The following is a 13760-nucleotide window of genomic DNA, read 5'->3' on the forward strand; positions in this document are numbered from 1 at the left end:
TTTTTTTCAGATCCTCAGAGAGTTCTTTGCCATGAGGTGCAATGTTGAACTTCCAGTGACTAGTGTGAGAGTGATAACACCAAATTTAACACACCTGCTCCCCATTCACACCTGAGACCTTGTAACACTGATGAGTCACATGACACCGGGGAGAGAAAATGGCTAATTGGGCCCAATTTGGACATTTTCACTTAGGGGTCTACTCACATTTGTGGCCAGCGGTTTAGACATTAATGGCTGTGTGTTGAGTTTTTTTGAGGGGACAGCAAATGTACACTGTTATACAAGCTGTACACTCATTACTTTACATTGTAGCAAAGTGTCATTTCTTCAGTGTTGTCACATGAAAAGATATAATAAAATATTTATAAAAATGTGAGTGGTGTACTCACTTCTGTGAGATACTGTATATACGATTGGCTGAATCTCACAAAATCTACAAGAAGAATTGTTTAAATGCCTATTTTACCCCAAATTGTTACTTTACTCAACAACAGTGTTCTAAAAACTGAAAAGTTTATTCTTTGCATTTTTGAAAAGTTTCACGTATAGACATCAGTGTTGTTAAAACAAAACCCATTCACATGAATCTGCGACAATGACTAAAAATGCTGTATTAGGCAAGTAGTTCGCAATGTCACTTTGTAAAGAAATGCTACACTTCTGCGCACATACCTATAGACTGAATATGTAAGTACATGATATCACCGTTTTCTCAAATTTGCATTTTCAGGCCCCCAAAACACCGTTGTGTAAATTTAGTTGAAAACAGTGTTGTGTAAAATGCCCCCTAAATATCTTTCCCCCCCCTTAAAATTATTATCATCATTAGGCAAAAACATCTCTCTTTACCCATTATTCTCATTATTGTAATACAAACCATCTTTATTTGGGTTGAAATATGACCCAGGCATTTTCTGAACAGTTTTTGTGAGATTCAGTAGAACACTAGAACAACACACCAAGATCTGTATTCCCCAAAACTGTCACTGAGCTGATGCTAATATTCATATTATAAAATAATTTTTTGTTTTGTCAGTACTATGAAACACTGGAGGTGAACTGCAGTCAGATGTCGCTGGAGCTCGCATTGTGTGGTGAAGCTGTAAATCCCATCATCACCTGCTCAAATGGAGGACACATTAACTTTGACTATGTTCCTGTAAATGAGAGCGCCTCACAAGTGTTCAGGGTATTGAATCTACATTGCCATGTCTTTGTGCACTAATGTCACATTCAAAACATTGAGGAATTAGCAGATGCCTTCACTTTTGACAGACAATGCATTATGTACAAAAACACAGTTATCAAATTATACATTCTCAGAAAATATTTGCAAAATGGTACCTTTAAGGTTACAACAGCTTGTCATTGTACTATCAAAAGGACATTTTTGTACCTTACCCCTAAAAGGTTCATAGTAGTACCCTAAGGTACATACAGTATCTCTAAGGTATAAATATGCAACTTTTAGGGGTAGATAAAGTACAAAGTTGAATGGAAACTGCCCGCTGTTGTACTGCTAAAGGTACAGTTTAAAAAAAAAATTCTGACAGTGTAAAATGAGCCATGATAGGATAAATAGTGTCAAATTCATACTGCAATTCAACACTAGAGGTCACTGTCACCGTAGTATAATTCTGTTGACTGTGATTCTGTGCAGTTTTACAAGTTATTTATTGTTTATTGTAATGGGTTCCTTGTTTATATTCTTCCCTTAAGTATATATTACTGGTTGAGGAGTGATTAAGGGATTTGTCCTGTAAAATATCTAGTCACTATTGTGGCCTTGACCAAACCCTAGTACTGAATGTAGTGTAAGTCACTCTAAACACAAGCATCTGCTAAATGAATGCATTTAAGTGATCAAAAAGGACAGTGAAGACATATTTATAATGGTACAGAAAGTTTTTATTTCAAATAAATGCTGTTCTTCAAACAAGACATGCTTCATAAAGCAGCACCGAAATGGTGTAATTATAACATGAAAGATTACTGGAGCATCAAATCAGCATATTGGAATGTTTTCTGAAGGACCATGTGACACCTGAAGAATGGAGTGACAGCACTGCAGAAATTAATGCAGCCTTGGTGAACATAATGTTCTTTCAAAAACATTAATGTACTGAACTTTGGAGCAGTAGTGTATTTGCAAGATATGGATTGTATACATGAATTTGGTAACGAACTGATGGATTCTCTCTCGGGTGTATTTAGCTGCAGAACATGTCCTCACTGGATGTGCAGTTCAGTGTGCTGTTAGAAGGCCACTGTCTTACAGAACGGAACGACCGGACACAGTCGGTCATGGACTCCACAGTACATGTGGGTAAGTTACAGGCACACACACTGAGGTCTCCTCTCCTGTGCAATACAAGCATGTGACTGCAGATTTTGAACCTGAGAAACATTCACCCAAAAATGTAAATTCTGTCATCTTTTAATCAGCCCTTTTACCTTTGTGCAACACAGAATGAAATATTTAGCAGAATGTTGACACTGCGCTTCTCCATTTAATTAAAGCAAATGATTAGGGCTGTAAAAAAACGACTCATACCCTATATTAGAGTGCTTCCCAACCATGTTCCTGGTTTCTTGTGTGGTTGGGAACCACTGCTTTATTACATGTCTTCTGAAGTCATACAATACTTTTGTGTGAGGAACTAACTTTTTAAGATTTTCTTTGCTGACAAACCTTTCCCTCAGCCATAGCAGAGTATCATTCGTACTGGCGCCTATTCATACTGGAACAACATGAGGCTCAATGCCTAAGTGATGAACTCCTAGCAACCTTAACATGACCAGAACATGCTTATTTACTGGCATATACATGACCTTTCTCCCTAAATGTATGAAATCATCAATTAATATCATCATCCTCCCACCCTCTCAGGTCCTCAGAACTACAGTGGGATGAGTGTGTTCCGTGTGTCACCGTCAGGAGGAGCTATTACTTCTGCAGGAGCGCTTGACATCACTGTTACCTTCCATCCCGATCATGAGAGTCTCCGTTACAGAGATGTTCTCACAGTGCAACTCATGAACAAAGTTAGACACGTTCATCGACACATGAATACAGCTCGCAGTCAAGATTCACTTTTTTTTTTTTTTTTGCATGTGGCCTGTTTTGTTCAGTGAATTTATTATACATTTTTATTCAGCGTATACTGTGTGTGTGTGTATATATATAGTATATATGTGTATATATATATATATATATATATATATATATAAAAAAAAAATGTAATTAAAAAAATGTTACATGTACTGCATTAGATTAACCGGGACCTGTAACAATATATATATATTGCTGCTGTTTTGTTGTTTTGATAGCTACTTTTACACTCATTTGTAAGACACTTTGAAAAAAGTGCCTGCTAAGTGATTAAATGTAAATATATAGATTAAAATTGTTAAAATAAACAGCAAAAAAGTTTACTAAATATGTTACTAAATAACATGTCTCACTGGGCAAAATTGCATGCACATTTGGCTAGTGGTGGGTATTCATTTCCCCACCTGTTAACAATATAATTATGAAATATGATTCTTAGGCTATATCTACATTAATCTGGATACATTTGAAGACAGTGTTTTCATTTCAAAAAGCTCTCTTACTGCTTAGGAGTAAAACGTAATAAATGCTCACTGAGATGATACAGAGAGACCAGACGTAATAAAATTCTCAAGCTATTCTTCAGTCACGATCATTTTATTAGCAAAATCTCTCAACACTTGCTGCCCTAGTAAAAAGTAATATATTTAAAAAAAAAAAAACATTTACATACTAAGTGTAGTTAAAATCTATTAACATTTACTGACATATTGCTCGAAACGTACTGATATAAAAATAATTAAACTTTATTTGAAGTACTACTTGTGCACAATGCACATTTCTTAATATTAAGTCTAAAATGTGTTTTAATGTCACTATTGATGAGGATTGTGTGATCTTTGAATAATAAAGGTCTTTAAATGCAAGATATTTAAAAAGTACCTGAAGTATACTTGCAATAGGTCCACTTTAGCACAATCAAATATACTTCAGTATATCTTTAGTTGGACTTCAGCACTACTTCCGCACAATTAAATAGCATTAGGTACAAAATTAGTTGTTCCCATTTAGCAGACTTTAAGTATACCAGTTTAGTATACTAAAAGTACAATTACAGGGTACATTTTTTTACAATTACAGTACAGAAGGAGACCAAGGACGGAGAGGTAAAGTACACAGGGATCTTTATTTAGCAGGTGCTGAGAGAGAGAGATGGAGAGCAAACGGGTTAGAGCAACAGTCTATGGAATGGATGGGATCTAGCTCAAGTGATGACAGGTTCCTTCTAGGATCGGGCTGAAGAGGATGGCACAGAGGCAGGTAGGTTTCAGGATGGAGTCCGGGTTAGTGAGTAGCGTAGTGAACTCAAGACCAGACGAAGTGTGACTGCAGTGACTGAGCATTTGAGCTAGTGTTGATGTAAGGGATCTAGCACATCATCTCTACACACCCATGATCTCTCCTCGGGGCCGAATCCCTCCCAGTCCACGAGAAACTCTAGGCGGCCGCCTCAACACCGGGAGTCCAGAAGAGAATTGACTCTGTAGATGGTCTCCTCTTCAGCGATTTTGGGAGGAGGAGGTGGTACGCCGGATTCGTCAGACCCTGGGGGAGAAACCGACAGAGGGTGAACACAGGGTTTGAGCAGTGAGACATGGAAGGTCGGTGCAATGCGGTAGTGAGGAGGAAGTTCAAGCCTGTATGTGACCTCGTTGATCTGCCTCCAGATGGTGAATGGTCCGATATAGCGGGGACTCCGCTTGCGGCAAGGCAGTCGGAGACACATGTCCCGCATGGGCAACCACACCCTATCTGCCGGCTGGTATCGGGGAGTAGAGCGGCGGTGAACATCGGCCTGAGCTTGGGGTCGCCGAACATGCGCTGAGTCCCAGACCCTCTCGCTCTCTCTGAACCAGTGATCCACCGCTGGAATGTCTGAGGGTTCTCCCATCCACGGGAATAGGGGAGGTTGGTAACAGTACGCACTGAAATGGGGTTTGCGGTCGAAGAGAGTTTTGTGCGTACTCGGCCCAGGGAAGGTAGAAGCTCCAGCGGTTATGGTTATGGTGGCAATAGCTACGGAGATATCTCCCGATCTCTTGGATCTTGCGCTCAGTCTGGCCGTTGGACTGTGGGTGATAGCCGGAAGTGAGGCTTACTGATATGCAGAGGAGATGGAAGGCCCTCCAGACCCGGGAGATGAACTGGGGCCCACGATCGGAAACGATATCCTCCGGGATGCTGAAATTGCGAAAGACTTGGTGGAATATCGGTGTTGCGGTTTCCATGGCCATGGGTAATTTTCTGAGGGGGAGTAGTTTACATCCTTTTGAGAATCAGTCGACAACTACGATAAGGTGCGATTCGGACTCGGGGAGATCGGTGACGAAGTCAACTCCGATGTGTGACCAGGGCCGGTGAGGTATGGGAAGTGGTATCAGCTTGCCTTGTGGCAGGTGACGGGGAGATTTGGTGATGGCACAGACTGAGCATCCTTGGACAAAGCGCCTGACTTCTCGTGCCATAGCGGGCCACCAGTAGCGAGTTTTGAGGAGCGAGAGGGTTTGCTGGCTGCCTGGATGTCCAGAGCCCGGAGAAGAGTGTAGCGAGTCCAGAAGGGTATTGCGGAGAGTGGATGGAACATAGACCTTCCCTTCTGGACCTCCCGGCGGAGCTAGTTCGGAGTGTGTGGCTTGACGGATCTCTTCATCGAGCATCCATTGGATGGGACTCACAATGAGGGCTGGAGGGAGAATGGGGTTATCAATCGTTCTGTGGCCTGAGGAAGGCGCGACAGAGCGTCTGCTCTGGTGTTCTTGGGTCCGGGCCGGTAGGTAACTGAGAAATGAAAACGGGTGAAGAACAGCGCCCACCGTGCGTTTAGGCATTTGGCCTCCCGAAGATATTCCAAGTTCCGATGGTCAGTGATGACCTGGAAGGGATGAAGAGCTCCCTCCAGCCAATGGCTCCACTCCTCCAGAGCGAGTTTGATGGCGAGAAGCTCACGGATCCCGATGTCATAATTTTGCTCCACCCGGGAAAGCTTGTGGGAGAAGTATGCACAGGGATGGAGGATAGGAGGCTCTCCAGAGTGCTGGGAGAGCGCCGCTCCCACCCCTACTGGACGCAGCTACTTCCACGACAAACGGTCTCTGAGGATCGGGAAGCGCGAGGGTAGGAGTGATGCAGAAGGCTTCCTTCAGTCCTTCAAAACTTTGGAGGGCTGTGAGCGTCCAGGACAGAGACTTGGGCTTATTTCGGAGCATGGACGTGAGGGCGGCTGTGTGCTGACTGAAGTGGTGGAAACGACGGTAGAAATTTGAGAATCCTAGAAAGCATTGGAGATCCTTAACGGTCTTGGGTTGTTGCCAGTTGTGAATGGCTTGGACCTTCTTGTCATCCATCTGGATACCCTGCGGACTGATGACATATCCGAGGAACTTGATGGTGGTAAGGTGGAACTCGCACTTCTCCAGCTTGAGATAGAGGTTGTACTTTCTCAGCTGTTGTAGGACCTGCTCCACCTGGTGGCGATGTTCGGCCAAGTTCCGGGAGTAAATCAGAATGTCATCGATGTAAACGATCACAGAATGATGGAGGAACTCCCGGAACACCTAGTTCATGAATCCTTGGAATACGGAAGGTGAGTTGGATAGGCCATACGGCATAACGCAGTATTCATAGTGTCCGGTGGGCGTGATGAAGGCGGTCTTAATGTACTCCTCCATCGCTCCTTGCTCCGGGATGGACAACGGGTATACCCTACCCTTAGGGAGTTGAGCTCCAGGCAGCAAATCTATGGCACAGTCCCATGGCCGATGAGGTGGTAGTTTCGTCGCGGCCCGCTTACTGAACATCCTGAAATGCCTGGTATTCACTGGGAATGCTGTGAGGTGCTGTGGTTTCGGGGCTCTCGATGGAGGTGGCACAGACCGGGAGGAAACCAGGTGACAGAGGGAGAACTTGGGACATACAGTGCTGCCGACAGTACTCACTCCAGTGTATAACTTCGTTGATGGTCCAGTTAATGATGGGTGCGTGTTGGGTTAACCAAGGGCGTCCCATGATGATCTCCGCTGTGGAATTCTCCAGCACCAGAAAAGAGATGAGTTCCTCATGAAGGCACCCAATGCGGAGCGTTATGGTGGGGGAGCATAGCTGGATCTTCCCTCGACCCAGCAGCTTTCCTTGGATGGTGAGGATATTAAGGACATGGGCATATTTCTGCGGTCGTAGTTGAAGTGTGTTGCGGGACATGAAGTTCCCCGAAGAACCAGAGTCTACAAGGGCTTGCGCTGAAAGGGATTGGTGAGATGAAATTAATGATACATTCATTCTAGTCAAGGTAGCAATTTGAGGGCTGAACTGGATAGTACTCACCGAGGGTCGTGAGGGACAGATAGGACACGAGCGAATCAAGTGTCCCTGCTCCCCACAATACAGACATAGTCCGGTTGTTATCCTTCATGAACGCTCCGCATGGGTGAGATGGTACGAATCCACTTGCATGGGTTCGGGTGCTGGAGCCGGTGAGGCGGATGTGCTCGGTGAGGCGAGGCTGGACCGGGGTACAGGCCAGGAGATGTTGGGAGATCTTGATAGCCTTTTGGATGAAATTCTGTAATCCCACGGTGTCGTCAAATATCACCATTTGGAGGCGAATGTCTGTGTTCAGCCCTTGCCGGAACACAGTCAGTAAGGCCACCTCATTCCATCCACTCATCACCACCAGAGTGCGGAATTTGATGGCATACTCGCTCACGGAGGCCTTGCCTTGATGGATACAGAAGAGCTGATCATGCACGGAGATCTCAGCCACAGCATGACTAAACACCTCTTTGAAGTGTGCGGTGAAAGTAGATCGAATGGCCAGATGGTTACTCTCCCACATGGACTGGGCCCAGTGAAGAGCGCGGCCGGTGAGATGAGAGATCATGAAGGCCACTTTGGCGCGGTCATTGGGAAAGGCTTGCGACTGCATCTCGAAGTATAGGGAACATTGTAACAAGAAGCCACCACAATCCGCCTCCTCATCGGAGAAGATAACGGGCCGTGCCATGGGACTGTGGGAGGCAGACACAATGGATGTACGGAAGGCTTGGATTAAATCCTCCAGTGATGGGGGGTTCGGTGGTTGTGGCTCCATGGAGAGTTTGGGGTAGGTCTGGTTTTCTGTCACAGTACAGAAGGAGACCAAGGACGGAGAGGTAAAGTACACAGGGATCTTTATTTAACAGGTGCTGAGAGAGATGGAGAGCAAACAGGTTAGAGCAACAGTCTATGGAATGGAAGGGATCTAGCTCACGTGATGACGGGTTCCTTCTAGGATCGGGCTGAAGAGGATGGCACAGAGGCAGGGAGGTTTCAGGATGGAGTCCGGGTTAGTGAGTCAGGTAAGGAGTAGCGTAGTGAACTCAAGACCAGATGAAGTGTGACTGCAGTGACTGAGCATTTGAGCTAGTGTTGATGAGGTGGTGACAGGTGCGGCTGATTAGTACTCTGGTGATTGTGAACGGGTGTGTGAGGTGATTGGGCCTGACGAGTCTGGACTATCCCTGACATACAGGGTATTTTTTTAAGTACATAAATATGTAGATGTATTTTTAATATACTTAGCATGAAATTAATGTATTTCAAATACATTTTAGTATATTTATTTTTCACTAGGGTGGTGCGTTCACTCAATCATCATTTCATGTGTGATCTAAAACACTGTTTTGCTCCAGGACAGCAATTCCAAGTAAATTTTCTGTCATCTTTGCAGGAATGTGATATGAAGATTATACAAAGTAACATATCTCTTGCATCACCGTGGAAGTGATTAGCACATAAACAGATCTATCAGTGTAATATGCTTTACATGACTTAACATGCTTCATCGTTTTCAAACACCTTCATTTTCACATTCCACACCATAACACAAAAACAGCATTTTCAAATGTATCCACTTTCACAGGACCAAACATTGCCTCAGTGTGGACGAACGGCAAAAATGTAGAGAAAAATCCTTTTTTCAAATGTATCTAGATTACTGTTCACATAGCTTTAAAGTCTGTTCAGTTACATAGCGTGCTTCATACACAGCAATTGTGATGTTTTGGCAATGTTTTCGCAGCATTTTTTTTGTTTGTGAATGTACTGATAGCAAACGGTGTGTGCGCTGGAGCTCCGGGGTTCTTCATGTCAACACAATATGTTTGTCTGTGGTGGGGATCCAGTAGACGTCTGTTCTGAATCACTCATCCCATCTCATATATACACATCAGGACTCATGAAACATGAAGGTACTCCTTTTTTTAAGCATAGCCATGCTAAGGTTAAATTTTCTTCTGCAACCCATCAAACTACATTTAATATGTTTAACTTATAAAACCATAAGGTGATGTGTGTACTTCCAAGTGTTATGCTTGCTGTCATGTTGTCAGACGTCTGAATAATGGCACAAAGTCTGGTTCACATTGCAACTTATTTTATCTTATTTTAGCTTTAGGAAGAAATCTGACAACCACAGTTTGTTTTTGTGTACTGTCTGGGTCAAGTTTATCTGAAATGCTTGATAGAGTGATTATGAACCTGCGCATGCTGTTCATATGTCAGGCTGAGACCACTAGGCAGCACTCTTTTTAAAGAGATTTCTAAACACCCATGCCTTTTGCCCTTGGTTAGACATTCAGGTAGTCCTGCACAAACTCACAGCACTTGTTGAACTAAAATTTTAACAGAGCAATGTATTATTATTTTATATATGTATTTTTATTTTATTTATTTATTGAGCTGATTGTTATCCTTGATTTCAGTGTCTTTGTCATTCTGTCACAAACTTGCACATATGTAGATAGCAAGCGTTTGCTACTGACACTCAGGAGTGAATATCAAGAGGGCAGAGCAATCGTAGCCACACGCAGACTTCATGTCGGATGTGTCTACAGCACAAAACCAACCACAAAAAAAGTAAGTATACAGTTCAGCACAGTATCATCTGAAGCCATGTTTCAGTTTAATTTGAACCGGTTCATGCTAAGATGATTGAAAACAGATCAGGAGTTTGATCCCCTCTTCTGCTCTCTGTTATCAGACGGTTGAGTTTACCTGGGAGAATATCCCACCTGTTGAGCAGCAGGGCTTCAAAGTGGCACCAATGCAAGGAAGTGTGGATGCAGGACATAGATGTCCCATCACCATCTCCTGGATGCCACCTAGTGGTCTCGCTGTGAGTACTGAAATCTTAGTTTAAACGGTTAGTTCACACCAAAAATGTAAATTCTGTCATTAATTACTCACCCTCATGTCATTTCAAACCCGTAAGACCTTCGTTCATCTTCAGAACACAAATTAAGATATCTCTGATGAAATGTGAGAGCTCTCTGACCCGCCCATAGACAACAATACAACTGTAATGTTCCCAGCAAGGTTATTTTCATAAATGAAAACTAAAACTAAGATGAAAACGATTTGTCAAAAAACATTATCGTAAACTGAAATAAAATAAAAACATCAAAATGAATGAAAAACTAAAACGAAACTAAACTAACAACAGTTATTGCAAAACTAACTGAAATAAAATAAAAACATCAAAATGAATGAAAAACTAAAACGAAACTAAACTAACAACAGTTATTGCAAAACTAACTGAAATAAAATAATAAATATCAAAAATAAATAATAGTTTTCTTAATCATTACTTTCTCACCCCGTGGTGGAAAAATATATGAGCTGTGTGTCGCAACGCTGCAAATCGAACGTTAAGGCATTATTATTGAATTTCATAAGTTCCACTTATGATTTATGCGCGTTTGTTCGCGGGAGAGTGAGCAAGACACGACAGTTATGGTATCATGATTATGGTTAAATAAGATGAAAGACATAATATAAAGAAATTAGCTACATTTATTTTCAAATTAAAAATCACAACATGTATCATTCAGTGCGTTTTAAATATAATGTAAGCGCAACTTGTGTACATTTAAAAAGGCATGACTGCTTAATTTTTACATGTATTTGTATACTTTTACCATCTAATCAATCTCAGCATGATTTAATTTTGTGTTCCTAGACATTTGCATCACTAAGGTTAAATTAGCCTAAGCCTTTTTTGGCCTGTGCTCTGGAAGTGATCTGTTAATTCTGCAAAACTAATAAAACCAGCCTAATAAAACTAAAACTGAAACTAAACTATATAAAAACTAAATAGAAATGTGTTCACAAAATAAAAACTAAACTAAAACTAACAAAATTATTAATGAAACTAATAAAAACGACACTGCATCACTAAGGTTAAATTAGCCTAAGCCTTTTTTGGCCTGTGCTCTGGAAGTGATCTGTTAATTCTGCAAAACTAATAAAACCAGCCTAATAAAACTAAAACTGAAACTAAACTATATAAAAACTAAATAGAAATGTGTTCACAAAATAAAAACTAAACTAAAACTAACAAAATTATTAATGAAACTAATAAAAACGACACTAAATTTTATTGCAAATTTGAAAACGATATTAAAATAAAACAAATGTAAAAATGCTAAAATATTATAACATTGGTTCCCAAGTCCAGAAACGTAGCAAGGACATCGGTAAAATAATCCATGTGACATCAGTGGCTCAACTACAGTTTTGCGAAGTTATGAGAATACATTTTGAGTGCAAAAAAACAACAAAAATAATAACTTTATTCAACAATTCTTCCCCCCTTAGTTACGTCTTCTGCCATTTTGGAGAATATTGCAACGCATACGCATGCTTTACCCTCAGCGTAAAAAACGTTTATTACGGTACACCCATGAGGCATGCTGCCTCTTTTATACATCTTGTTTTGTGTAATGGCGATTTATATTTGCATATCACCACCTACTGGGCAGTTGTACATCTTGTATTAATCTTATCCTGTTTTTCTCTTTCTCTGTTATTTGTGCCATACTTGAACTTTCTGAAGAACTGTTCACTTTTTTGTTACTGTGAAGACTGATGTTGTTTCCATTGATTAATTAATCAAGAGTAATCTGGTAATATAATTAGTCTTATATTTACAGAACTGAAAATGCATTGTGTGTTCCAATAATCCTGGTGTAGTTTGCAAGTTTCACCTCACCTTATTCGCACTCAGTGTCAGTCAGAAGTGTGTGTTTTGATTTGTCTTCCAGCCGAACTCAGTGGTGCAAGCGTGTGCTCTGCTGACCGTCAGAGGAGATGAGACTGACGTTTACCGAGTCACTCTGATGGCCCATACAGATAAAAATACAGCTACATAGAATTCCATTCAAAATGTGTGCCATGATTTATTATTATATAATTCAATGTCACTGAATCCTGATATTTGTTTAAATCTAGTTGTAGAAGACATCCTTTTGATCATTATTGATTTTGTATAATTTTGTGGCCTTTTTATGCTCTGTATTAGAGGTATATGTCATTTCTGAATTGCTTTCTCTGTAATGTGCTGTCAATACACAGTGCAACAATAAATAGCAACGATGTATAAACCATTTACAAGGATTAACTTTTTTTATATATATATATATACAGTGGTGGCCAAAATTATTAGAACACTAGTATTTTCACCAGCTAAAAAATAGTTTTAAGTCAGTTATTTCTATCTTTTGCTGTTGTGAGTCAGTAGGAAATATCAGTTTACATCAGTTCAATTTTGCCATTAATTGTAATAATCCAGTGAGATTTTTGTTTGCCAGTGCTGCACACAGAGATCTGATCTGATCATCATCAGTCTGTCTGAAATGGCATGAAGAAACAGAACAAACTGAGACAGACTAAAACCAGAAGACCTGTGGCCATGTCTCCAAGAAAATAATAATTTTCTCACATATTTATTTATTTATTTATTGTGCAAAAAAACTTTATTAACATGATAAATAAACCTCAAGGAACATATAAGAAAATCCATGTCATGGCCCCGTTTAAGGTGTAAGATTAAGTGTAGGTTGAGTTTAATAGGTAACTATAGACAGGTTTGTTTAAAATATTAGTACAATGTAAAAACGTGCAGACACTAAGTTAGGGTGACCATACGTGTCATTTTCCCAGGACGCGTCCTTGCCAGGAATTGTTTTGGCTTTGTTTGTTCCTGTTTTCATGCTTGCTGAAGGTAATGATCGAAAAGTAGTTTGACCAATAACATGCAGGCATTGTACATAATGGACCGATCATGGTGTGTGTGTGAGAAGGTGGGATCTACGGTCAAAGCGATGCAATTACGCGTACATAGGATGTGTGTTCGACTTAAAAGCAGCGCGGCTCAGATCGATCAGTGTTTGACATCAAAGTACCTCGAGTGCATTTTGAAAGCATAAGGAACCGTTTGTATGGTATTTTGATGTCATACACCGATCGGTCTGCACACGCAAACAAAGCCAAAACCTAAATATTTTAGGCAGTATAGAAATCTTGGCCAGGACGCGTCCTGGGAAAATGGCACGTATGGTCACCCTACACTAAGTGCATTGTAACAATTAGTGTTAATGATAAATCCCCAGTACATTTGAATACAGGGCACCAGTGGCAAAGCTTTTGCAGATAAAGACCCACTTTGAATTGTGGCTTTGAAGTTAATTAACAATAATAATAATAATAATAAAAATGACCATCTTATTTATATTTAAAAGATTATTACATGCAAGTTTCCGTTGTCAATTTGTCAAATACGCTTGTCAAAAAGAAAAGTTAAATATGATTCATCAGTTTCAGTTACTCCCGC

At 40.8% G+C, this 13760-nt stretch overlaps 1 protein-coding gene across 1 annotated transcript in view; it reads left to right on the forward strand.

Moving 5' to 3' along the window:
• cfap74 (cilia and flagella associated protein 74) overlaps positions 1-12414 on the forward strand; it is a 138786-nt gene extending 126372 nt beyond the window's left edge. Inside the window, exons 33-39 of the mRNA XM_016285216.1 lie at positions 1040-1192; positions 2218-2329; positions 2894-3048; positions 9201-9339; positions 9891-10006; positions 10131-10265; positions 12193-12414. Coding sequence (XP_016140702.1) covers positions 1040-1192; positions 2218-2329; positions 2894-3048; positions 9201-9339; positions 9891-10006; positions 10131-10265; positions 12193-12300 — 918 coding nt within the window. The 3' untranslated portion in view covers positions 12301-12414. The remainder of the gene's footprint in view (positions 1-1039; positions 1193-2217; positions 2330-2893; positions 3049-9200; positions 9340-9890; positions 10007-10130; positions 10266-12192) is intronic.
• Positions 12415-13760: the final 1346 nt, after the last annotated feature.

The sequence above is a fragment of the Sinocyclocheilus grahami genome, unplaced genomic scaffold, assembly GCF_001515645.1.
Source record: "Sinocyclocheilus grahami isolate Dianchi unplaced genomic scaffold, SAMN03320097.WGS_v1.1 scaffold194.1, whole genome shotgun sequence".
In the NCBI taxonomy this organism is placed as follows: Eukaryota; Metazoa; Chordata; class Actinopteri; order Cypriniformes; family Cyprinidae; genus Sinocyclocheilus; species Sinocyclocheilus grahami.